This window comes from Canis lupus, chromosome 1, assembly GCF_011100685.1.
Source record: "Canis lupus familiaris isolate Mischka breed German Shepherd chromosome 1, alternate assembly UU_Cfam_GSD_1.0, whole genome shotgun sequence".
Classification (NCBI taxonomy): Eukaryota; Metazoa; Chordata; class Mammalia; order Carnivora; family Canidae; genus Canis; species Canis lupus.
In genome coordinates, this window is record NC_049222.1 from 38058425 (window position 1) to 38085559 (window position 27135).

At 35.4% G+C, this 27135-nt stretch overlaps 1 protein-coding gene across 3 annotated transcripts in view; it reads left to right on the top strand.

The window, feature by feature from the left end:
• ADGB (androglobin) overlaps nucleotides 1-27135 on the top strand; it is a 162651-nt gene that overhangs the window by 56762 nt on the left and 78754 nt on the right. For all 3 annotated transcript variants that reach the window (XM_038526280.1, XM_038526278.1, XM_038526279.1), the window contains exons 9-16: nucleotides 126-266; nucleotides 1803-1897; nucleotides 9903-10077; nucleotides 13016-13106; nucleotides 17549-17678; nucleotides 25131-25164; nucleotides 26037-26220; nucleotides 26982-27045. In XM_038526280.1, coding sequence (XP_038382208.1) covers nucleotides 126-266; nucleotides 1803-1897; nucleotides 9903-10077; nucleotides 13016-13106; nucleotides 17549-17678; nucleotides 25131-25164; nucleotides 26037-26220; nucleotides 26982-27045 — 914 coding nt within the window. The remainder of the gene's footprint in view (nucleotides 1-125; nucleotides 267-1802; nucleotides 1898-9902; nucleotides 10078-13015; nucleotides 13107-17548; nucleotides 17679-25130; nucleotides 25165-26036; nucleotides 26221-26981; nucleotides 27046-27135) is intronic.

The following is a 27135-nucleotide window of genomic DNA, read 5'->3' on the forward strand; positions in this document are numbered from 1 at the left end:
TGTGGCTATTGTTTTTCATTTAAATAACTATTGTTTTGGCCTTCTTTGAATATAATACTGAATAAATAATATAGCTTGAAGTTCGTAGTTCAAAGATTTATCATATATATTTTTTAATATGTTAGAAAAAGCAGATGCAAAAGACATTGGGAAGAAGAAGAGTAAAAATGGAGAAAAAGAAAAGGAAAAAGAAAAATTCAAATGGTCACTTCACACTTCAAGACCCTCATCAGATGTCCAGTACTCTCTGCAGTCTCTGTCAGATTGTAAGCTTCCAGTATCCTAGAATAATAACTATTTTAGCTGTTTCCTAAAATGTTGGGAAACTTTGGAGTTTATAAAATTGGAATGCAACTTTGGGACACAATAGTGTATTTCCTATTTTGGCATACGTAAATAAACTTGCTCAAGTTTGCCCATAATTTTTAAACTCTCAAGGTGATATTCATATGGGGGCAAAGTCTTACATATGAAACAGAAGTCTGGGTTGTCCAAGTTCTTATGGTACAACAGTCACAGAAGTGTTTGCAGGGAGGAGGATATATACTAGTAAATGTATATATTATGTATTAGTGAGTGTATCACAAATAATATATTATATATTGTTATTATAGTATAATATAGAAAACATACTACATAAAATACAATAGATATATGATATATAGTATAACATCCATAAATATTAATATGTAATCATATAAACTATATAAATAAAAAGTAGAATTACATATTAGTGTATATAAATACATATTAGTATATGTCTTACTCCAAATAAACTATATACATAAATATACTATATATATGTGTGTGTATATATACATATTATATATATTATGTATATGTATATATATAAAATTAGCCTAGATTCAGGTCTGATGCTCCATGAAAAATATACAAAGTTTAATTTTTAAATGTAAAAATATGTTTTCCTACATTTGGTATATTTTACATCTTAATCTATTCTAGAGACAACCTGGGTTCGCATCTAACTTATATTTTGTAGCTCTAAAATATTATTCTTTAATAAATATCTAATATAGTTCAATATTAGTGCTTGGATTTGTAAAGGGACTAAACAAATTTGTAATTAAAAATAAAAACAATAGAAGAAAATTAATTAATCCATTTTAGCCAGAATCTTTAAAGAACAAAAGCATACTGAATCAAATATAGTAATTTCAGGTCTGTTAAGAAACATGTGAAAAACTAAGTGATACTCAGAAGCACTAAATATTAAATAATCCATATTATATACCTGAAACTAAAAGAACACTGTATGCTAACTATACTGGAAAGGAATAAATACATTCACACATAGGAACTTCCTGGCCTAATATGTATATATACATGTATATGGCAATTGAAATTAAGTTACTTAGTTTTCTTTCTTCATGGAAGGATTATTTTGTTTATGTTTTCTTTCTTCTGGAAATAACATAGAAAGTTCTGGACTTCTTTAAATTCAAAATAAGTTTTTATCTATGAAAGCTAAAATATTTCAATTTTAAACTATTTTAAGTGACATTGATAGCTAGAGTTTTTGTGATAACTTTTTTTTTATAGTGACATAAATAATTCTTAAGCAATTAGATGGTATTATAATGAAGGTAAAAGCTAAGGTGTTCTATAAAACAGATGCATATGTGAGATTTAACATTTGTTAAATACATATAGTCATTTACCTATTTTTCACCAGCAAAAATATGTTCATTAAGGAATTTAAACAATCTGAAATGATTTACTGATAGACCCATTTGGCTAGAATGTCCATGACATGATATATGTTTTTTTTTTTTTTACAGGTTCTTCAGCAACACAGTCTCCTCACATGGTTGTATATGCTACCTTTACTCCTCTCTATTTGTTTGAAAAGAAAATCTTTTCATTAGAAAAAATGGTAAGCATTCAAGGCCGGGAAACACAGTACCATTTATGGGGTGTTCGTGTGTGTATGTATATGAGTATGTGTGTGTGTGTGTGTGTGCGCGCGTGTGAGAGAGAGAGAGAGAAAGGGAGAGAGAGAGAGAGAGATTATTTGTTGTAGAAGGTATATCAGAATTTAACTAAAATTCTATTGCTGGATTTCAGTCTACTTATCTTTAAAAAATTAGATACTTGAACACAGGGACCTAAAACATTCAAAATTATCTTAAATGATTGCAAAAAGTTCCTCGTTTAAAAAATGTAGGGATCCCTGGGTGGCGCAGTGGTTTAGCGCCTGCCTTTGGCCCAGGGCGCGATCCTGGAGACCCGGGATCGAATCCCACATTGGGCTCCTGGTGCATGGAGCCTGCTTCTCCCTCTGCCTGTGTCTCTGTCTGTCTGTCTCTCTCTCTGTGACTATCATAAATAAATAAATAAAAAATAAATAAATAAATGTAGACTCATGTATTAGTATCATTTTTTCCATTCTAAGCAAAAGAAAGGCATATGAGTTACATATTTCAGTAAGAATCATGTAAATGTACCTAAATGATAATAAATTACCTTTCCATAAACAGATCATATCAGATCATGTTTTCTTAACATGAGATGATTTAAGTGAACTCAGATCCACAGTTGGTTAAACTATTCTTATAACCTCCTTGTATCTTTAGACAATACACACAAAAATTGTTAATTGATTTTTCTAATAAATATAACAGTTTAGAAAAAATTTAGAAAATGTACACAAAGACATTGAAATTAAAATATTCATAGTACAAATACCTAGACATAGGCAATGCTAACATTTTGGCACCTATCCTTTTATTTTTTTCTTCTGTGCACATATTTTGTGTATATATGTATGTACTTTTTTTACACAATGGAATTAAAATTTATGAATTTATTAAATTTTGGAAGCCAGCTTTTTCACTTGATACTATATCATTAATTTTTTTCCATGATGTTAAATATTTAACATAATATTTCATACTGGCATGGCATGTATAGATTTCTCATAATTTAAAATTATGGGAATTTTTATTTATGTATATATATATATATATATATATATGTAAATTTATACCTCTTTTACCCATTTCTCCTACCCCCCACCATCTGCCTCTAACAATTCTACCAATCTGTTCCCTTTCTCTGGGCTTGTTTTGTCTTAGATTCCCACATCTGAGAGATCAGATGGCATTTGTCTTTCTCTGACTTATTTCACTCTACATAATGCCCTTGAGGTCCATCCATGTTGCCATAAATGGAAAGACTTCATTCTTTTTATGGCTAAGTAACATCCCATCATTCTGTTTTCTTTTTTGCTGCTCTAATAGGGTGAGTTCCACTGCCTTGTCTCTGTGTTAGTTGATCCTTTCTTCTGTTTCATCTAGTCTGCCATTGGACTTTTCTAGAGTATTTTTCAGTTTTGGTACTGTATTATTCAGCTCTTTGACTGTTGTTGCGTACTTTCTTATGTTTCCAACTCCTTGTTGAAGTTTTCACTGTGTTCATACATTTTTATCCCCTGTTCAGTGAACATTTTTATGACCATTACCTTGAACTTTTTACCAAACTGATTACTTAGCTCTCTTTTATTAAGATTTTCCTCTGAGTTTTTATCTTGTTCTCTGTGTGTGTGTGGGTTTTTAAACATATTCCTCTGTTCTTCATCTTGCTTAATTATCTGGGTTAGTTTCTATATAGTTGACAAAACAATCATCTCTCCCAGGGTTGAAGGAGTGGCTCCATGTAGTTGATGAATCCAGTCTCGGTTCTGATTGTCTCTTAAATCTTGTGCTTGTCCAGGCAGTCCATTATATTTTTAATAGCTTCCCATCAGTGAGGATGTGCTAAGACCTGTCAGCATCTCTAAGGAGAGGATCTTAGCACTTGGATTCAGGCAGTTTGGAAGCCAGATCTATAAGCAGCAGCTTTAAAATTATGCAAATATATACTGTTCTAGGGCATACAAATGTCCAGACTATCTGGTGGTATCCCCTGATTGCAGACACAAAAAGTTGGGGTTCCAGATAGTAAAAAAGCTCTTTTCTGAACTCCTGGTGAGCTGCAATAAGTCAGAGGTAGAGTGCCAAGATAGTGTCCACAGCTTGCGCTTCTTGAGAGCATCTCCATAGTTCACTAAGTGTGTGCCAAGCCTGAAGTCCACCTCAGACTGCAGCTCCAGGACAAGCCAAGAGTCCTCCTTAACAAAAAGACTGGGGATATGGCTCAATTTGCTATCTGTGCAGTACGCTGGGAGTGGCAGCCAGCCAAGGACTGTCTTACCAATTGCCACAGTCCTGTGGCACCCAGAAATGCAAGCTCCCCCTTGCTACCAGAGCCAGGCAATCAAAAGACTTCCTCTGAGCTGTAGCTGCAAAATTCAGAGTGCCAGACATAAAACCAGGGCACCAGCCATGTATAAATCTCCCCTCCAGAAGACCTGCTATTCTCGAGTGTGATAGAGGGAAAGCACAAAGATAATGCTTGCTCTCTGAGGTCTCTGGAAAGGATCACAGGCAGACCCATGATTGTGTTTAATTAGAAATCTGTCCCTCAGGCTACAGCCATGAGGATTACTTAATAGGCCTCCTCCACAGAAAGACTGAACTCCTGGATCTGTTGCCTCTTGTGCCCTGGGGGTGGTAGTGATGGTAGCTGTTAATGACTCTCCATTGGTTACAGTCTGGTGGGACCCATAAGCGGAAGCTCCACTGGCTGCCAGAGCCTGGTGAGGCAGAGGTGTCCCCTGACAGCAGTCACAAAATCAGGGCACCAGACAGGAGCTCCTTGCTGGGTATCACTAATTGTTATAATCCCATAGGACCAGGAATGCAAGTTTCCTAGGACTCTTGGCAGTCAAGAGGCATTCCCTGGGTGGCAGCTCCAAAGATCAGGCATTAGAGGCTTATAAAAAGCTTCCTTCTGGGAGATACTGGTGTTCTGGAGCAGGGCAAAAAGAGAGTGCAAAGCTGGCTTCCTCTGGTCTCTGTTCTGGGAGAGTGTTCCAGCAGGCACCTATCTGTGTGTGTGAAATAAGATGCCAGGCCCTCAGGACGAGGCTTTAATATAGGCAGGTTAGCCTCTTTCACTTTGCCTGGGTGCATTCAGCCAGACTTTGGGTATAAAAAACACTTTTCTCTTTCCCTTATAAAGGGTAAAGTCCACCAGATTACTTACTTTTCACTCTACTTAGAGAAACACAATTTTGCATTTGGAACTTATCAAATCCTAACCCTTTGGGGACGCTTAGACATCTAGCACTTTAGTTATAGAATTTCATATGCTTTGAAATCACTGCATTTAAAATATGAGAAGACTCTAGTCTTCTTCTAGTAATATAATTACACATAAGTGTTCAGTGGGTTAGTTAAAAACAGCTGGGTATTAAAAATTCAATGAAAATTTGGTTGAAGTGTAAATGATCCAATTGGATGCTTATTGCACTTTACAGTATATTTTTCTTCTAGATAACCTGCCCAAGCAGCATAACATTATCACTCCTTCTCTCTCCCTCCTCCTTCCTTCGGTCCCTCCTCCTAGGCCTCTTCCTCCCTTTCCTCTTCCTTCTTTGTCCTTTTTTAATAGAAACCATTTCTTCATATGAAAGTCTGCCATTTACCAGGGGTAATATTGTCAGGGTGACAAGGCATAATGTGCCATTGTGAATGTAGAGATAGTAGCAGTTTTTCTGATTTTAATTCAAAGTTAATTAACTTTAGTCATTGACTAAATCCAAGTGTGCTTCCTTGGCCTCCCACCAGTTTAAATTTCTGATTAAGATTTGAGCTGGTCGTCTATCTCAGCCCTGAGTTTTGTTTAAAATGTTTTATGTGGCACTGCCCTAGCTGCAGTCTTAAATATTCCAAAGATCAAATGCTCTAACACCATGGATTTAAAAATGACCTGAGCTGTGCTTTGTTGAATGCCATGATCTCATCATGGGAAGTACTTAAACACTTTTTATAACTACAAAATATGAGAATGGGATGAATACATCATACACACATACACAACACACAAAATAATCCTTCTGAACACGTGGCTGTCCTACTTAGAAATTAATATTTAAACACAAAGTTAGTTTTGAATTTAAAGGACAAAAAAGGTCACCTATGTTTGTTGTTAATTCAACATGTTTATTGGTTATCTATTATGTGCTAAACAATGATTGAGACTTTGAGGAGCTTGTAATGAGCAAGACTAACAAAACTCCCTCCTTAGAAAACTCAGAGTCTAATGAAGAAGACAAACAAGGCAACAATAGTAATAAAGTTAGAAAACTGGTGTAACAGAGATCATACAAGGTATTTGGCTGGTAGAAACAGTGTTCAAATAATGTGTGTTGAATGAGTAACCAAATGAATGAATGAATAAGTATAAAAATGGATATGGCACACGTAGCAGCAACACATCTTTCTAATGGTTGACTAAGGAAGTCTTCTCAAAGGAAGAAGTGTTTAAGTGATGGCCTTAGAAGTTAGCTTAATAAATGGGAAAAAGTATGCTCAAAGCAGAGGGACACTTTTATTGGAAAGTCTGGAGGTGAAGGAGACCTTGCTGGGTTCAGAAAAGAACCCAGAAAAGAAGTTGAGCAAGTAGTAAGGGGAGAAGTCTCAGAGGCAGTTTGAGATGTGGGAGGGAGTCAGCACATACAGAGTGTTATAAATCCTTCCTCTGGGGCATGAAAATGGCTTATGAGACCAGAGGTTCAGGAATTAGCCCAAAGTCTGTAACAGCAATTAAATAAACTATTTCACCCATCTCTCCACCCACCTCCCATCTAGTAACCATCAGTTTGTTCTCTATAGTTAAGAGTCTGTTTCTTGGGTGAAATAGGCAATAGGGATTAAGAAGCACACTTATTGTGATGAGCACTGGATGAACTACTGTAATTCAAGTAATATACTGGAATATATTACTTTGACTATAGTACAAATTACTGTATTGTACACCTGAAACATGTAAAAAAATAAATGAACTTCAAGGCTATAATGAGCTGGCTATAGCCTCATGTTCTCCCTAGTTTACCTGCTAATTCTTTTACATTAGTTATTAGGTTAATCTAGTTCTCCTGCTCAAATCAGAATATCAAGAGATACAATGTTTTAAAGATAAATCAAGAGAAAAAATTTGTATTCAAATGGAATTTTGTTAAATGCTATACATTTAGCAATATATACTGCTAAAAATTATAGACCCAAAGACAATGAGGCCAATATGTAAAATGAAGTCAATACCTTACATTTCTTGTTCTTGGACCTTCTAAATAGTTTTAGTTTTATTTAAATAAGCAATCTGCAAGTTCTAAGAAAGCCATTCACTTGCTCAAACTACTACTCTTAGACTGTTAGAGGCATGTCTGGCTGGCCCAGTGGATAGAGCACTTGACTTTTGATCTCAGAGTTGTGAGTTCCAGCCCCACCTTGGGAGTAGAGTTTATTTTTAAAAAGAAGAAGAAAAAGAAGAAAGGAGAAGGAGAAGGAGAAGGAGAAGGAGAAGGAGAATGTATAAGTTGGGATGGGGCAGAGAGTAAAAGACTCTTCTGGGCAAGGAGCCTTCTAATAGAAGTCTATTTTGAATCATTCAAAAATATTTCTTGAGTGCCTACTCAGGGTTTCACCTGAGTGAAATTTTACTATTCTAAATCTCTCTTTGCCCCAACTCTAATGTAAGAAAACTTGAGGTCCTTTTTTCTCAACATCAAACTGCAACTATTATTAAAAGCATTAGTTTACATCATTCAGAAGTATCCTAGGGTAGGCGAAATAAAATGATGAATGAGAAATCAGCTTACTTACCTTAAATCCAGCAAGTACTTATGTGGATTATTCAAACAATACAATAGGTGTTAATATCATACTTAGTTACGTGACACAAAACCTTACATTTTCAAACGCTTGAAATCATTTTATTTTCTGATACTCTGAGGATCCAAAAAGAGTAAAGAATCTATATATATTTGGTTGCAATTATAAGAAGGATTTGAGATATGTAGACCAAATTTGATGAATAATAAACCATCTGGAAATGACTCAATTTATAAATATTACTTTGGTCATGGCTTCTATTTTGAAGAGGAAGTATAAATTTTATAATGTACTTTTTTGGTTACTATATTGAGGCATTGTCTTATTGAATAATATCAATAAATTCTCCCATAAATTTCCATTTTGAGTGATGGGAGATTTCAACTTGGCAGGGTCAAAGTTGTTTAGACTTTAGAACATCTATGAGAAAACATTTATTAAGTCATTATAAGGCATAATACCAGAGGTTTCCAATTTTTTTTCAAGAAATTGCTAACATCCACCAAAGGGGTTAAGAGGGTATAACCATTTCCTCTGCTTTTTTAAAATGTGGGTTCTGATCCCAGTGTGGAGCCCAACACAGGCTTGAACTCACATCCCTAAAATCAAAGCCTGAGCTGAGATCAAGAGGGAGATGCCTAACGAACTGAGCCACCTGGGCCCCCTTCCTCTGCTTTTTAATTAGGCTTCCCCCACTCCTTGAACATTGAATCACTTTCCTTTTTATTTTGCATATTTATAACACTTTTGGTGGCTTTTCTGGTCTCAGTACACTGATTAGTTCCTTCCAATTATTGATTAATTGTTACAATCATTAGTTAATCCCTGTTTTCAGAAACAACTGTTTTATCTTACAGACACCCCCACCTATTTGGCACCTTCCAGAAGTATAGATTGAGCTGTAGAGAAACAGTCACGAGAGCAAGACATGTTCTGGCAGAGGCAATAATTTAGAATAGGCTAATAAGTGGGTTTCTGGTCCTAATTTAAATGACTTTTATAAATTTACATTTTCAAGCATTGCTATTTGCACAGAAATCAATGATCCAAAATCACTAGGAAGAAAAAATAGTTACTGGCAAATCTGACCTAAATGTAGTTATTTTGTTTTAATTTAAATGTTTCAGCATTTAAGCTGTGAATGCCAGCATTTGACTATGGAATATATTACTTTGACTCTCACAGACTTTTTGATTTCTTATGGCATATTTCAGCCAGCAGTTAGTAACTGAAGTGCTCCTCAAACAGGATTCTGAATTGTCCCAAAACAGTGTGGCTTCAGGAGATCTGAAGGGTCGCCTAAGGGAAGCATCTTCCTGGAGAATTACTTGATTTGGCAGGATTTAGGGCAGCCTCTCCTCTGCCCTTCTCTGACTGGTTCCATTGTCCAGAGAGATCATGGGGATTTCCTGTGGGAGAGCCTCTGTTTGACGGTGAGGGCATAAGCTACAGACAAGACAACCACTTATTGCCACATTGACCTGACCTACTAAATGCATTGGATTTTTTCCTTTCTTTATTTTTATTTTATTTTTTAAATATTTTATTTATTTATTTATTTATTTATTTATTTATTTATTTATTTATGAGAGACACACAGAGAGAGGCAGAGACATAGGCAGAGGGAGAAGTAGGCTCCCTGTGAGGATCCCAATGGGGGACTCCATCCCAGGACCGCAGGATCACGCCCTGGGCCGAAGGCAAATACCCAACCACTGAACTGCCCAGGCGTCCCTGGATTTTTTTCTTTAATATTACATAGCAATTGCTGGTGACTAAACAAAGAAACAAAAACTTCAGATGTTAAGCACTTTTATCAAAGATTTAGCTTATAGTAATAATAATGATTGATTTTTGGACCAAAACTGATATGTTGAGATTTTTTTTAAATCTCAGTGGATCTGAAACTTTTAGAGCTGAAAAATGGCTTCTAGTTCTAGTCTCTCATTTTGTAAATAAGTAAACGGGGGCCTCAAGAAAATAAAAACAGGAAGCAAAATACAAATTGTAATGGAGCTTATGGTAGGAGGTGGAAATATGGGTTATTTTTCATTTATTACCACTTTATTGTGGTAACCATATTTTTATAATGACAAGAAGTGGTTTATTTAAATTCACAAGGCAATGGCATGTGTCCTTTTAAATGAGCCTTCCACTCTTTAGGCTGATTCTGCAGAGAAGCTGAGAGAATATGGCCTTTCCCACATCTGTAGCCATCCTGTGCTGGTAACCAGGACCAGGTCTTGCCCCCTCATAGCACCTTCAAAACCACCTCCCGTACCTGCCTGGAAACTCTTTCGTCAAAAAAAGGAAACTGTGATAACAGATGAAGCTCAAGGTATGGTTCGTGTGTTGTCTGAAAATCTTTCTAATGAGCATTTCTCTATATGAAGGCCTAATAGTTTCATTTGTGATGAGAGATGTGTATCAAGGCAAACCCCCCAGCAGCATGCCTAAAGTCTACATTTAATTTTATGTCTAAATTTTACTTCTTTATAGGAAGAATTCTCCACATTTCAGAAGCTAAGCAGTTTGGTTTACATCTAAACTGACCATTCTTTGGTTGAGGGTATCATTGTCATTGTGATAGAAAATAGTTTGTAGTAAATAATAGAAAAAAAGATTTAAATAGTATATCTAAGTGAAATCACTCTAGAGTGCCCTGTGGCACATAGTCTTTGAAGTAACTGATTTATATTTAGAATAGAAACTGACCTTTACTTAGAATATAAGAATGGAACTTCCACCCTGGACTGGCTCCTGTGTGAACATTGACATAAGCCACCATGAATGGCTGTTGTGCCAGAAATACAGAAGTTCCCTTGGGCTGAGGGTGGGGTGGAGGACTGTGCTTGCCTGGCTCTTATTCTTAGTTCACTTCTAACTTCCTCACAATCTTCATCTCATCCTTCACTCCTTCACTGTTCTTTCTCTCCAAGTCTCCAGTCTTAACTCCATTTTTTCATGAGCACCAAGTTTGAATGGCAAAAGAAATGAGTGAGGGCATTAATAAAAAAAAAATAATAACACAGATGTATGAATCTGAGGAGACAGGATTAAAAGAAAAAAGAAAAAACAATACTTTAAAAATTATGGCCCAGCAGAATAACACACGATTTTTGTTCAGGCAACATCTGCAGTGTTTCTGAGGCTAATTTAGGCCTTATGGAGATATATGCTTGCGTGCGTGCGGGTATATATATATATATTTCTCATTCCAAAAAACTTAAATTGTCTTTGTTCAAAAATGTTTTTTTTTAAGTCCTTTGTGTTTGCTTGCTTTTGAATTTTCTCCCTTTGTCTTTGCTGATTGCTCATTGTTTTCTAATCATATTCATCCAGCCACAGTAGTTCTAGGGGTTATTGCATTAGAGGCTTGTGTTCATGGGCCTGTTACCTGAATGAACAATGAAGGCAAAGCCACAATGAACATAGCTAGGCCGATTTACTGATGGCATTGCTGTGAAGCTTCTAAGTTTGCTTTAAGCGTTTGGTCCCATGCAGCAAGTCTTATCCCCCTCTGGATGGTGCTTGCTGCAGCTCCTGCTACTGAATCAAGTCATCCATGGTGACCTGAGAACCTTGTCTTTGTCACAATGTGATATGTAAGTCTCAGTGGTACTCAGGATCCTAAAACAGCAATGGCCACATAGATGGGAATATTTACCTGGTTCCTGCCTCCTTCTTCCAACCATAATTTACATGTTTTTAAAATACAAATTACAACTGTTAACCATGTAATTTTCCTTACATTTGTTTTCTACGTACATGATACAACCAGTCCAGCTGGTAGTAAAGGTTTTCTAGCACAACATGTTAGATCTTTGCCAGAAAAGAACAAAGATTAAAGAAATATCTGATTTGGATGGAAAGAAGAAATGGTCAATTAGTTTTTTTTTTTTTTTAATTAGCCTATCTACATCTCTCTCCTGCTTGATTATTTCATTTCTTTATATCCTCTGAGCTTCTGTAGTAAGCTGTTGGTGCCAAATGCTGCTTTATAGGAACTGTCCAGTTTTTATTCTTCCCTCCCTTCCTTCTATTGTCTTTCCTGTTCTGTCTTTCTGAACCAACGATCAGCATTCACATGATGCTGGAAAGGAAATCTTTTGCTTTTAAATGCTGTATTTTAATTCAATGTGTAGAGCCACACTTAAAATGGTTGTTCATTCAGAGCATCAAATAATAGTCGAATGAAGGGGAAAAATATTGAACATACAGGCCTTTGCTGATTTCACTACCCATTGTAGTGTAATCCTAGGTAAGTGATGGCTCTAGTTGTTTGTTTGTTTGTTTTTTTGGTTTTTAGTTTCTTTCTTTCTTTCTTTCTTTCTTTCTTTCTTTCTTTCTTTCTTTCTTTCTTTTTTTCATGTTGGCTCTAGTTTAAGCTGGGTTAGAAAACCTGAAATTGGTGGGATTCCATAACTGTGGTGTACCACCTGCAGGCTCACCCTGTAATTATCTTTCTTCTTTCTATTTGGCTTAATATTTAAGGTGAAAATTAACAGGAATTAGCAGGACAATTAACAGGGAGGGGAAGAGAGAGAGAGAGAGAGAGAAAGAGATTATTTTAGAGGTTACTGTGGAAAAAGCAGAGAAAAGTATGTATTTGTGTCAAAGCTTCACTTTTTTCTCTCCCAATAGTTATCCTTCCTACTGTTGGAGGAACTTTTGTTAAAACAATCATCTCTATGTGAGTGCTTGGGCTCTGTGCCATATCCATGGAGAATTTCTTCCTCCTCGATCAATTTCAGACTCCTTTAGAAGGATCCACAGAGTATTCACTCCTGTAGGAGTGGATCCTTTCTTGATTCATTGCTTTCTTTTCTACCTCTAACCTCTACTTTGTTATATTTTTCTGTTCTTTTACTACCATCTCCAGGTAATAGTCTGCATTTCTTCTTCATGTTTCAGCAATTGTGTTGCAGAAGTTAACTCAAAGAATGCAGATTTTAATGAAAAACTTTTAAAGAAGTAGCAGTAAATGTCCAGCAAGGAGACATAGCTAACTTCTTCCTTGAGACTTCATTGTTTCACATCATGAGTCTGGAAAGCAACGGAGAAGCAGACTTTAAAAATCTAATATCGTCAGGATCTATATGGCCTTTCAATAAAAAAAATATATATATATTTATCCTAGTATAGTCCTAGTTACTTCTTTTGAGATTTGCTGGATAAACAGCTAATCTAATCAGCACTACAATAGATGTTAAGTTATGTGTTTAATCTTGGAAGATTAAAAAACAAAAGAACATCATACCACTTGTTTCTTTTAGAACTAATAATAAAGAAGCCTGAACAATTTCTTGAAATTTCAAGTCCATTTTTGAATTATAGAATGACTCCATTTACAATTCCAACAGAAACGTAAGTATGTTAACATTCTTTCCCACAAATACATCTTGCTGACAAATGAAGTATTTTGTGAATTGTGTGGTTAAAAATTTATGCCTTGGTCACAGGTAGACTAAAGCTTGTATCACTGCAATGATTATAGGAAAACAGTATTCTTAGATTCTTTTTCACAGTAATAAATAGCTAAGATAAATTCTGAATACATTAAAATAAAGCTTAACTATGCCTGGCTCTACAGCTTTGGCTACTGTTTTAGAACAGTAAAGTCTTTTGTTTTATGTAAACATTAGCACTAACAAATGCTTTTGGTTATTAATTGATACTGAAATTATAAGAGCAGATGATTGCCATAGAAACCAGGGAGATGAAGTGTGTTACTCTTAGGGGGGAAAAACAACTTAAATAGAACAACAAGGATAATCAAGAAGTAAAAGGAGGAAGTGGAGGAGAAGGAATCCAAATATACTAATGTTTGACTATGACAAAAGAGTTAGAAAGCAAGACTGTTGTCTTGGATTTAAAATTTCTAATGAGTTCAGAGAAGCAAACAGAAGTCTGCAAGTAGCAATAATGAAAAGAAAGAGTGAGTGACATCAGTGGAGGATATGATTATTACCACTAAAGTTATGGTAATTTGTTACACAGCCATAGGCAACTGATACATGGGCATATACATGTGTCAAAGATTACTAAATTTATACTTTGAATTTATACTGTTAACTGTACATCAATAACACTGTAATACATAAAAACTAATAATAATATGTAAATATGTAAATGGTTTTAAAAAATCGAATAGGGATTCTAGGAATTCAAGAGTTCACAGAATACAATAATAGCTGAAAATAAGAATTCAGCGGATGTGTTTCATCAGACACTAGATACAGCAAAAAAGACAACTAGCAAAATGGAAAAATAGATCAGAAACAATATCCAGACTGAAGGATGAGACCAAACATAAATCAATAAATGAGTACAAATGCAGTAAAAACAAATGGGACAAGTTGAAAAAGACCAACATACTAGCAAGTGAATCTCAGAAATAAAAGACGGAGAGATGGGGGAATAATCACAAACTAAAAATATAATGGGAAAATATCCCCCCCCCAAAAAAAAATCAGGTCAAGATTCAGGCAGTTCTGAAATCAAGCAATTTAAGTACAAAGAAAACTGCAACTAGACACAGAGTAAAACCGAAGACAGATACGGTACAGTGGTCTGTAGGTATAAAGTGAAAGGAGTTCTGTCTTACAAACTAACATGCATGAATGTCACACACACAAATATGAGACCCCAGAAGTCTGGTGTGAAAAGTACACAGTTGCTTTTAATTATTCTACTAACAGACACTATGCAAAGAATAAAAAGCAATCCATGGTATTGGAAGTCATGATGGTGATTGTGGTGAGGAGGACTGTCCATGCTTGGGACACATAAGGTAGGAGGAGGGGGTGCTGACACATTAGCATCCATGATCTGAATAATGGTGACATGGCCATGCTTACTTTGAGATTTTTCAGCTAGTTTTACATTTATGTTTTGGTCCTTTTTTTGAATGTCTTTTAAACATAAGTAAAATTTTATGACACATTTTGAAGGGCTTAGATGAGAGTGACCATTAGCTATGGGTTAGCCTTCCTTGAAGGTGTTGAGATCCATGCCAGGAATGTCAACTGATGAAAAAAAGCAGTCAAAATTGAGATCAGTTCATTGTATTGTTTTACTTTTAGATCCTCTTGACATCACAACCAGTTAAGTTACATTTTATGAACTCTAAGTTGAAAATATTAGAGATTCTTCAAATCGTTTGCCTTCAAGGCTCTTGTCAGTTCTATGCACCAACAAGTGACTGCTGAGAAGTGGGTTAGGAGGGACCTCTAGGCAACAATGTGACCGGATGGCTGGCAGTTAGCAACGTCAAGTTTTGAGGGACAGCTTTATCAATCAAAAAGACAGTTTGCTGCTACTTTGACTTCCAAAATTTGTTACTGTTACTAATTTGTAGATCTACTTTTCCTCAAACTTCTGTTTGAATTTTTCATAAAAATCTTATTTTATACCTAGAGCTACTAATTTCCATTAAAATCTTAAATAAATTTAGTTTTGCCAAATTTAAACATTTTAAATGGCATTTACTACAACACTATTTTGTTATCTCCCTAAGTACTTTAAAAGCCAAAAATCATAGCAAATAAAATCTTGCCTAGTATTTAAATCCTTATAGAAGTTTAAATAATCAAGCATAAGTATTTTGAGAAGCTTAGTTTTTCTTATGTATGTTATTAGTTTTTACAAACCAAAATTTTCTTGTACCTTGTAATTTAATCATGAAGCTAAAATTAAACATGCTATACGTTGAAAGCCTAATTTGCTCTGAGCCACCCAAGTGTCCCTAAATGATTTTTCCATTCCAACTGAGTTTTAATTATTATCTTGCAACTGATTGAGATTGCATACTAATCAGAGATTTTGTGGATTTTGAGAACCAGAGCTGCAGACCACCAGGACAAATTTTCTCATGATCCAAAATGCCATACCCAGACTTCTAGAATTTCTGTGCCAGTAGGCACCACAAATGGATTGGTTTCATAGTCCGAATTCCCTGAGGTATTCCCTTTCTTGATTTCCTTAGGTCTTATTTCAGCTTTATTATCCGGTCAAGGTGAAAGGAAGTCTACAATCCAGATGTAGGTTATAGACTTTGACACCTGATTGGATTCAACTAATTTAGTTACAATTTGAATCTGTAATGAATTTCCTAGCTTATTTATTCAATCTAGCAGAGCCAAAAACAAAAATATGTGAATGACATTTCATCCTACACAAAAGAAAGGTCCCTTATCCTGCTTTGCTGTGCAATCAGAGTTCTCAGGTCAACATGAGTGCAAGCTCTTTTTTTTTGGCAAGTCTTTGGGAGTGACTGTATCACAAGTGCTTTTCCCTGGAACACTGTCTCTGTAGCAACATGCCAAATCTGCCCCTTCCTGGCTCCTGGCCTAAAGGGAATCCAAGCTCACAAATATGTTTGTGCTACCCTCTAGTGGCAGTTTCAGGTAAACCAGAGATGCTTAGCTTGAGGTGAATTGAGAACTATGAACACTAGAAGGGGAAAAAAAAAGAGAAAGTTTAGGAAGTCTGTATACATGAAACTTAATTTTATCTTTGAAAAATACTTAACCTAAAATGTATTTACTATAACAAATGTCTTTTTATTGTGCCTATAAACTTTTAGGTATGACAATGGCAATTCAAAAGGTCATATCAAACAATTAACTTGAAAGGAAATACTGTACACTTCAGTAGCTAGTATGAAGGTCACAGTTAAAAAGTGCTCAAGACTCATAATTAAATTTCTGACTCTGAGCCTCATTTCACAGATACATTACTCAGATGTTGAATTAAGTCAAGTCCAAATGTCAAATCTGATTGCCAACATTTAAAAATGACCACCATAGTTTTAAAAGCATATCCCAGAAAATTTTTACACCAGTGCGATGACTGACAGAGATATTTCTTCAGTAGTGTAGAAAGCAAGTACATTTTTTTTAAAGATTTATTTATTTATTTATTTATTTATTTATTTATTTATTTATGAGAGAGAGAAAGAGAGAGAGAGAGAGGCAGAGACACAGGCAGAGGGAGAAGCAGGCTCCATGCAGGGAGCCTGACAGGGGACTCGATCCCGGGACCCCAGAATTGCGCCCTGGGCCAAAGGCAGGCCCCAAACTGCTGAGCCACCCAGGGATCTCCCCAAGTCCATGTTTTTAACATGAAATAAAAATTTGTTGTTGGATGTAAAAGGAGGAGATGATACAATGAAAAAAATCAGAATTTTCCACTGTTGACACAATCGTTGCTACTGGATATACAATGCATTATCATTCAGCCATAAAAAAGAAGGAAATCTTGCCATTTGTGATAACATGCATGGACTTTGAGGGCATCCTGCTAAGTAAAATAAGTGAGACAGAGAAAGATGATTACCATGTGATCTCACTTATATGTGGAATCTAAAGAATCAAAAACAAAAACAGACACCCAGGATACAGAGAACAGATTGATGGTTGCCAGAGGAAGAGGGTGGGTGAAATGGGCAAAGTGGGGTCAAAAGATAGAAACTTCTAGTTATAAAATAAATAAATCATGAGGTCCAATGTACAGCATGATGCCTGTAGTTAACAATGCTGTATTGTATGTTAGAAAGTTGCTAAGATAGTAGATCTTAAGAGTTCTCATCACAAGGAAAAAAACCCTACAACTATGTGTGATGATGGATGTTAACGAGACTTGTGTCATCTTACACTATATACGAGTATCCAATTACCATGTTGTACACCTGAAACTAATACAATCTTATATGGCAATTATACCTCTATAAAAACTGCAATTATTTATTAGTAACTTTAAATAAGAAATTAAGGTAACAGAAGTTTTTTTTTTTTTTTTTCCATTAGTCATTTTGTACAATCTTTTATTAAGAAAGGTGTGCCTTCAGGGTTTGGTTTATCATCCCTGACTGAAAATGATGAAACCACCATCATTAGCCAGCCAGACATAAGCCAATTGACAGGAACAGTATCTCAGGTAACTATGTTACTCTTATTATTGATCCAATTATTTATTTTTTTAAGAGAAGATTTTATTTATCTATTTGAGAGTGATTGAGAGAGAGAGAGCACAAGTCATGGGGAGAGGCAGAGGGAGAGGGAGAAGCAGGTTTTCTGCTGAGCAGAGAGCCACATGGGGCTCGATTCCAGAACCCCGGGATCATGATCTGAGCTGAAGGCAGACGCTTTATAGACTGAGCCACCCAGGTGCCCCATTAGTAAAATTCTTAATTATAAAATATTTTTTCTTAAATTATGAAATATACACAAAAGACTGTATAATATGCATCTGGACAGAATAAAGAAAACTATGAAAATAAACTTTTTAATTAGAAAGTGGCATATTCATTCCTTACAGAAGTCCCCTGTGTCTCTTCCAGATTGTATCTCCTAACTACTATTCAGAGTTTGGTGTTAATCAAGTCCATACTCTTCTAATTTTGCCAATTATGTTTATATTTATAAACAATATAACCTTAGTTTAATTGTTAAATAATTTTATTTAAATGGACTCTTATATTAATGCTTCTGGGGCTTCCTTTACTTAACATTGTTTACGAGATTTGCCTTTTGTTGTGTGTCATGGTTTATTCATTTGACTGGTTGAAGGAATTTAATATACAACCAACCTACTTTTTTCTTAATCTTTCACACTGTTAATGAATGACTACATTCATTGTTTCTTGTTTGTTTTTTCCTCTTTCAAATTTAAATTCTAGTTAGTTAACGTAAAGTGTAATGTTGGTTTCAGGAGTAGAGTTTAGTGATTCATCACTTGTATGCAACACCCAGTGCTCATCACAAGTGCCCTCCTTAATGCCCATCACCCATCTAGTCTGTTTCCCACCCACATCCTTCCATCAACCCTCAGTTTGTTCTCTATTAAGCATCTCCTATAGTTTGCTTCCCTCTCTCTTTTTTTCCTTTTCCCATATATTTATCTGTTTTGTTTCTCAAATTCCACATATGAGTGAAATCATATGGTATGTCTCTCTGACTGACTTATTTTGCTTAGCACATATTACCTCTAGCTCCATCCATGTTGTTGAAAGTGGCAAGATTTTGTTGTTTTCACTGGCTGAGTAATAGTCTATGGTGCGTGTGTGTATGTGTATAGTGAGTGTATCTGATATATAGATAGATAGATAGATAGATAGATAGATAGATAGATAGATACCTATCTATCTATCTATGTATCTCACATCTTCTTTATCCATTCATCTGTTGATGGGCAGCTTGTCTCTTTCCGTAGTTTGGCTATTGTTGATACTGCTGCTATAAACATTGGGAGATTCTTGTTTCTTACTCCTATGAGCAGTAATACCACAACTATTCTGGCATGTCCCTGTACACATGTCTCAGAGAGTTGCCTTAGTTCCAGGGTTTGTGAACTTCTTTGTATCATGACTCCATTTGCCAATTTTGTAGAACATTAACACACAATGAAGACAGTGCATCTGTGTCTGTATATTAGTTGATTATTGATGATAGGGAACAGTGGAAAGCAAAATAGCTGTTTGGGTTAGCACCATGAGAACACATAACTTCACTGTTTGGTACTGAAATGACCACTAAGTATAGTTGCCAAATGGTTGGCCAGCTACAGGTCACAGGATTATCTGTAGCAAGTAACACATGACTACTTGAAACCTAACAACAGGCCTCATAACTGCAATTTCAGAGTAGTGATCAACACATGTGACATTTTAAGACGTTTGCAACAACTGTAATAATATGTAAGATACTGTGATTTCTTTCATAAGTAAGGCCACAGTTATTACTAATAACATTGTGACTATTTACCTGGATTGATAAATTGAGGACTGAAGAAAATACTGAACTTGAACTAAAGATGAATTTTTTTCAACCATCCATTTTCCTGAATTCCTGAAATTTTAACCATGGGCCCCAAGGGACACACTAGACAAGGAAACCCTCTCCAGGATATAAATCTGGGAGCATGATCGATGAATCATAGGGCATTCAGCAATTTAACATGCCAAACAATTTTCTAATACAGGTGTATCAATATTTACTTCTGTCAGCCCTGGATAAGAATTTTCTTTGCACCACATCCTGGCCAACGCTGATAATGCCTGATATTTCAACTTTTGCTAGTGTGGTAGGTGTAAAAGGGTGTTTGTTTTTTAATAGGTAATATGTTCACATATTCAAAAATAAAAATATAAGGGGTGCCTGGGTGGCACAGTCAATTAAGTGTCCAACTCTTGATTTCAGCTCAGGTCATCATCTCAAGCTCATGAAATCAATCCCTGCTTGGACTCCATGCTCAGCAGAGAGTCTGCTTGGGATTCTCTCTCCCATTTCCTCGGCCACTCTTGCTCATGCAGTCTGTCTCTCAAATAAATAAATCTTTAAAAAAATTTTAAAAATAAAAATATAAGGCATACATGAGGAAGTCTTGTTTCCATTAATATACTTCTCCATTTTCACTGCTGTGGGCTCTGTAGGACACTTTCTGGGTTTTATTATGTAAATTCAGAGAAACACACATGCAATATTCCTTAACCTCCCGTTTTCTATTCAAAATTTAACAAAGGAGTTTTTACTTAATACATACTGGAGATAATTTCATATCTATACATAAAGAGTGTCTTTATTCTTAAAGTTGCATAATGTTTCATTATGTGAATGAACCATAGTTTATTTTGCTAACTTCTCTAGATGGCATAAGATACCCTGGGTGGCGCAGTGGTTGGCGCCTGCCTTTGGCCCAGGGCGCGATCCTGGAGACCCAGGATCGAGTCCCACATCGGGCTCCCGGTGCATGGAGCCTGCTTCTGTCTCTGCCTCTCTCTCCCTCTCTCTCTCTCTCTCTCTCTGTGTGACTACCATAAAAAAAAAAAAAAAAAAAGATACCTTGGAGGGCATGCCATTGCATACAGGTAAACAAATTTTTTTTTTAGTATTAGTTGAAAAGCAGATTAACAAATGATAATTCTGGTAAGAAGAATTAATAGATTTTAACATTTTTAAATTTTTTCTTTGGTTTTAAGCTATTCCATGAAATCATTTTTAAAAGTCAAAAACATTATTAAAAATAATAAATCTGTCTTATCCCTCCTCAATATTGGCCTTAGTCTTCCCCCCTAGAGAGTCAATTACTTTTATTTTTTTGTATTTCTTCTGGTATCTATTTGTATCTATTTGTAAATAGTAGGCCTTATGAAGACAGAGATGATGATTTTATCATCATCACACTGTTTTTCTCTCAACACTGGCGAATATGCCTAGCATATGGCAGACACCATTACATATTTACTGAATGATGAGGTTCTTTTATTTCTTGATCTTGGTCAATTTAGATATTATCCATTGCAGAAGATGAGGATTTAGCACTCCTGTCCTCACTCACCATGGCAAATCTCCACTTCCTTCTGTCTTCCAGATTTATTTGTTGAATCAATATTCTAGCTATGTAAGGATTATTACTGTGGAGGCAAATACAATGGCATTTCTTATACAGCCTTTGTACAAGCTAATTACTGCATTTTTCCATTTGATTACTTTTCTATGAAACATTAGTAAACCTTCCCAAATATGAAAGAGAGAAAGAAAGAAAGAAAGAAAGAAAGAAAGAAAGAAAGAAAGAAAGAAAGAAAGAAAACTAATTAATTTCCTCTAACCAAAAAAAAAAATAATAATAATTTCCTCTAAAGACTGCTGGGCACACACAAACACTAGGTGTTCTATAAATGCCAGTGTGTTCCTGGAGACAAACCCCTTCACCCCAGAATCCTTTGCTGTCTTGCTCCAGTTCAAATGAATGCAACCTTATATCTGTCATCTTGAGACCTTCTTTTGTCTCTCCCTGATGGATTTCTTATTTCCTGAAAACTATGTTCTTCTTCTAGATTATAACCTAATTTTCAAGAGGTGTATTTTCCAAAACTTCTGGAGAAAAGATGTGTAGAAAATGGAAATAATGAGAATTTATATGCTTGTAGTAGTCTATAATCCACCTTCCACCTGATTTATATTTTGGTGGGATATAGATTCTAGTTCAGAAGTCATTTCTTTCAGAATTTTGAAGTTCTTCCTTAACCCCTTGTTCTAACTTCAAGCATCGCTTTCCTTTTTTTCTTCTTTTTTAAAACTTTACTGAATATCACCACACACACACACACACACACAAAGTAGAATAGGTTAACTATGTTAGGTGATGAGTTTGTAAATTATCTTTTTTTTTTTTTTTTTTTAAGAGTTAGGGGAGGAGCAGAGGGAGAGGGAGAGAGAATCCTAAACAAGCTCCATGCACAGTGTGGAGCCCAATGTGGGGCTCAATCTCACCATCTGAGCCAATATCAAGAGTTGGATGCCTAACCAACTGAGCTACTTAGGCACCTCAAATTTTAAATTATCTTGATCTTGGTATCATTCTACAATATTTATATACAGCATGTAAGCATTGCTCTTGAGAATACAAATAACATTGGGATTCTTAATCATTTATATGTGACTTTGTTGTCTTGAAAATTTTTAGGACCTTCTTTTCATTGGAATAAACTTTGCAGTGGTTGGCCTTGGCATGAATCTTAACTTTGCTGAGTGTTCCATGAGCCCACTCAACCTGGAAACTCATGTTGTTCAGTTCTGGTAATTTCTCTTAATACTCTTTCCTGAAGGATTTCTTCAGTTTTGGATGATTTTTCTTAATTCTGTTTCCTGGAGAATTCCTTCTTCTCAGTACAATTTTAACTACATTCACATTGTCAGGCAACCAATCTCCAGATCTTATTTCATTTTACAAAATGAAAACTCTATGCTCAATAAAGAGTTGCCTATTCCCCCTTTCTTAGTCCCTTAGAATCACCATCCCACTGTTGTCTCTATGAATTTGACTACTCTAGGTACTTTGTGTAAATGGAATCTACAGTATTTTTGTGTATTTTTGTGACTGACTTATTTTACTTAGTATAATGTTCTCACAGTTCATCCCATATTGAAGTGTGTGTCAGAATTTCTTCCTTTAAGGCTGAATAATATGCATAATATATTATACTATATAATATATGAATATTATATATTCATAATAATATATTCATAATATTATGCAGCCTTAAAGGAAAGAAATTCCTCTATCTATGTATCTATCTATGTATCTATCTATCCTTCACATTTTGTTTATTCATTCATCCAGCAATGGATGTTTGGTGAATAATGCTGCTATAACCACAGGTGTACAAATATCTCCTTGAGATACTGCTTTCAATTCTGTTGTGTTTATATCCACATGTGGAATTGTTGGTTCACATGGTAAGTGTACTTTAATTTTTCAGGAGCTACCATGCTGTTTTTCATTTTATGTTCTCACTAAAACTGCACAAGACTTCCGATTTCTCCATATCCTCACCAACATTAACTCCTGCTTTTATTTTATAAGAGTAGCCATCGTAACGGGTATGAAATTATATCTCATTATACTTTTGATCTTCATGTCCCTAATGATTAGTGATGTTGAGCATCTTTTCTTTTTTTTTTTTTTTTTTTTTTTTGATTTTTATTTATTTATGATAGTCACAGAGAGAGAAAGAGAGGCAGAGACACAGGCAGAGAGAAGCAGGCTCCATGTACCGGGAGCCCGATGTGGGAATCGATCCTGGGTCTCCAGGATCGTGCCCTAGGCCAAAGGCAGGCGCCAACCCGCTGCGCCACCCAGGGATCCCATGTTGAGCATCTTTTCATATGCTTGTTGGTCACCTGTATATCTTCTTTGGATAAATATCTAAGACCTTTGCACATTTTTAAATTGGTTTATTTGGTTTTTGTTGTTCCTATTGTTGATGCTACCCTTTTATCAGATACATGATTTACAAATATTTTCTCCTATGCTGTAGGTGGCATTTTCACTGTATTAGATTTGTCCTTTGATGCACAGAATTTTTTTATTTTGATGTAGTCCAATTTATCTATTTTTACATTTGTTGTTGTTGTTGTTTAGTGTCATATCCAACAAATCACTGCCAAATCCAAAGTCATGAAGCTTTCTCCAATGTTTTCTTTTAAAATATTTATAGAGTTAATATCTTTGTCTTTTGTGTCAACTTTGTCATCCAGACTTTCTGTTGAGTTTATTTCACTTTCCTATTTTTAGTTTCTAAGAGCTCTCATTAAGACGAGATGACGCTTAAGACGCTTCTTCTTTCTAAGAAGCTCTCATCCTTCATTGTCTGGTGATACTTTGTTACACATATATATCTAAGGAATTCATGGCATTAAAGAGCTGCTGATTGGAAGTGGCTTTATAGAAATGATAAGCTTGTCAGCTGGCAGGATAATTAATTTAGGATAATTGGGGATAAATGAGCTTCATCTGGGGGTAGGATTAGCTCCAAATGTAGATTCCTTGAGGTTTTTCCCTGGCTTTGGTCAGTTTCTCCAGTTAGGAGTCCTCTAATCTCCCTCCTGGGGTAGAATGGGTCACAGAGTTTGGTATACATTTATCCATCCGTGTTACAGAAGCCAAGCAGCACAGAGGAGCTGAAAGTCTCAAAGTTTAGCATGTGGACTTTCACTTAATTCCTCTCCTCTCTGCATAGTAGCTTTTTTTGTTTCCCACGGTACCTGTGAACCCAGATCTGGAGATTTCTCATTTAATTTCTCCTCATGAAGCAATTTCTGGTGTCCTGTTTAGGCAGAAGAAGGCTAGATGCTAAACCAGAAAGGATTAGGGCAAAGTAGGGATTTATCTGTTCCTTAATCATTCCTATATTTTGATATGGGTCCATGTATCATTCTCTTCTTCTCAGATGCCTGCTAATTATTTCTGGGGCCCTAAGTCATGGATGGGCTTGCTTCTCACTTGCTTCTCAGTTAGCTTTGCTCTGTTATCACCTGCCTTTACATCACCCAAAATATTGTTGCTATCATCAGTCATTTGTCTGTATGAGTTTGTACATTTTACTTTTACACATATTTTAATTGTGTTCCAGAGAAAGTAGAGTTGCACAAAGCAAAATCAACTTAATTTCCCTATTAAAATTTGGAAGAACCATTTTTATAATTTGAAATCCACCTTTCTAGATTCTGTATATTACTTGCTAATTATAATCTCATTATATTCAGTCCATAACAATGCCGGGTGCTTCATACCAAGTAGAATAACTACTTAAGGATACTATTGTTTTAGTTTAACTTTTAAGACTCAATCATTTAATAAACTCTCATGTTCTAATGTTTTAATGTCACAACTTTAAACCCTCAGCCAATTATTTAATTAAATTCACATCGTTGAACTTTAAGGTTAAAAACAAATTTCTGCTTTATCATGTTTTAGTAACATTTGCAGAAATCTGTTTCTTCAATGATTAAAAGAAAGTATTGACTTAAAAACATTGGTGCTTTAGATAGCTAACATATTTTGCTGAATTTATAAATGGTTTCTTAATGTGTTCCTTTCACTTCACAGAGTAATATTCTTTCACAAGTTATCCTTGGAAAAGGTAAATTAATAATCTTCTCATGACTTCTATTAACATCAAAGCACAAAGGGACCTCTGCTTCTTGACAGCTCTTAGCTCTCCCTTCTCTTGGCTCTCAGGGGCCTCCTCTGATGTGTTAAATTTAATCTACTCTGGGCTAGAAAAATCAGATAATCTCACTTGTCAAATTCATGCTTAAAGTCCAAATAAAAGATGATCTGATTAAGGGCTCACAAGTACAGTTCGTGTGTTTTAATACATGCATGTGATGATCAAAGCATGGAAACCATTGCCAATTCCCCAGTTCCTAAACTAAGATTTGGCCAATCCTCAAATCCAAAAAAACGAGTTTGTGGCATGTGCACATGTAACATTATAATTCAAGAAGCCTCTAAGACCTTCATGACATTACTTTATCAACCTAAGATAAAATGCAGAATCATTAACCGTGGGGAGCAGTTCAATGGCTTCTTGAAATATATTTATTGCAATAGCTCTCCAAGGTTCTACCTTCTTCTGGTGCATGAGCCATTCCCTCTTATACGAATATGTCTGCCTAGAGCAGGTGTTAAGTACCTAACCTAGCTAATTTCTGCTAGAACTTTATAATCTGTAAAGAATGGGCACGCAAATTTGTGAGAGCGATTTCAAATTTTGAACACTATGCCATTTAAGTTAGGATTAAATTCTTCCAAGTGTATGAAAATGTGTCTCTGCATGGATCTCCCCATATATGAGGCTTGCATGTAAAGGATTGCCTCAGGAAACTTTTTTTTCTTTATTCAAAAATAGACTTCACTATGCAAGCTCTGCTCTATAATTTCCCATATCTCAGGAACTCCCTATTTAACAACATAGGTGCAATTGACATTTTTGTTTCCTGCTATGCACAGACGAACTGATGGAACTTGGGCTGAATGACGGAGCCCATCAGGGTGAAGGATATAGTTTGGAAAGAGATTTGGTCAGCCAGACAACAGCAACACAGGAGAAATCACAGGAGGAGTTTGCAACAATAAATAATAGTGTTTCTAAAGAAATATGGTTGGATTTTGAAGACTTTTGTGTATGCTTTCAGTGAGTATAAATATTTTGTGTCCATTAGTTATAGTGGATATGTAAACCATTAATTTTTAGCTATCATTCAAAAGAGTTAAAGCAATATTAGTCTGGTGTTGATCTAATATCAAACAAAAATGTTAGAAAAATAGGTGAGTTGATTGTCCACAGAATATTAAGAGCCAGATCTCAGGCCAGTTTCAGCTCACCCTCAGACACTTATTTGTTGATCAGAATAAAGATAGTTTATTCACTGAGAGGGATCATGTTTGTCTCTTTTGGACAACTAATTCAATGCAGTTTTTATTATTTTTTGCCCAGCTTAACTGACATAATTTATAAATAAAAATATAAAATATTTAAAATGTACATGGTGATGAAATGATATACATTGTGAAAGATTCTCCCCATTGAGTTAACACATCCAACACCTCACACATTTACCAATTTGGAGGGTGGAGGCAGACACACGTAAGTTCTACTCTCTGTAAATTTCAGTGATACAATCCAGTATTAAGTATAGTCACCCTGCTATCCATTAGATCCTTGGAACTTATTCAGCTTATAACTGGACATTTGCACCCATTTACCAGTGTCTTCCCATTTCCCCCACTCCCAGCCCTTGGCAACCACTTTTCTTCTAGGTTGTTACTATTTTTAAAATTTTTCGTCTGTCTTTACCTCTGCCTGTAATTATTTGATTCTAAGAAACTTATTAACATATAGTACTGGTCTGTTGCATATGACAATGGTAACCTGTTATAAATAATGTTTTTCAGGAACATATATATTTTTCACAAGCCAAGTTCATATTGCTTTAACTTTCAAAAAACAGAATTCAAGGTAAATATATTATGATCTCTTCTCTTTTCCTTCTTTTATGTAAATTTTTTATTAAATCATGCCAGTGGAAAACACCTTCAAATCTATCAA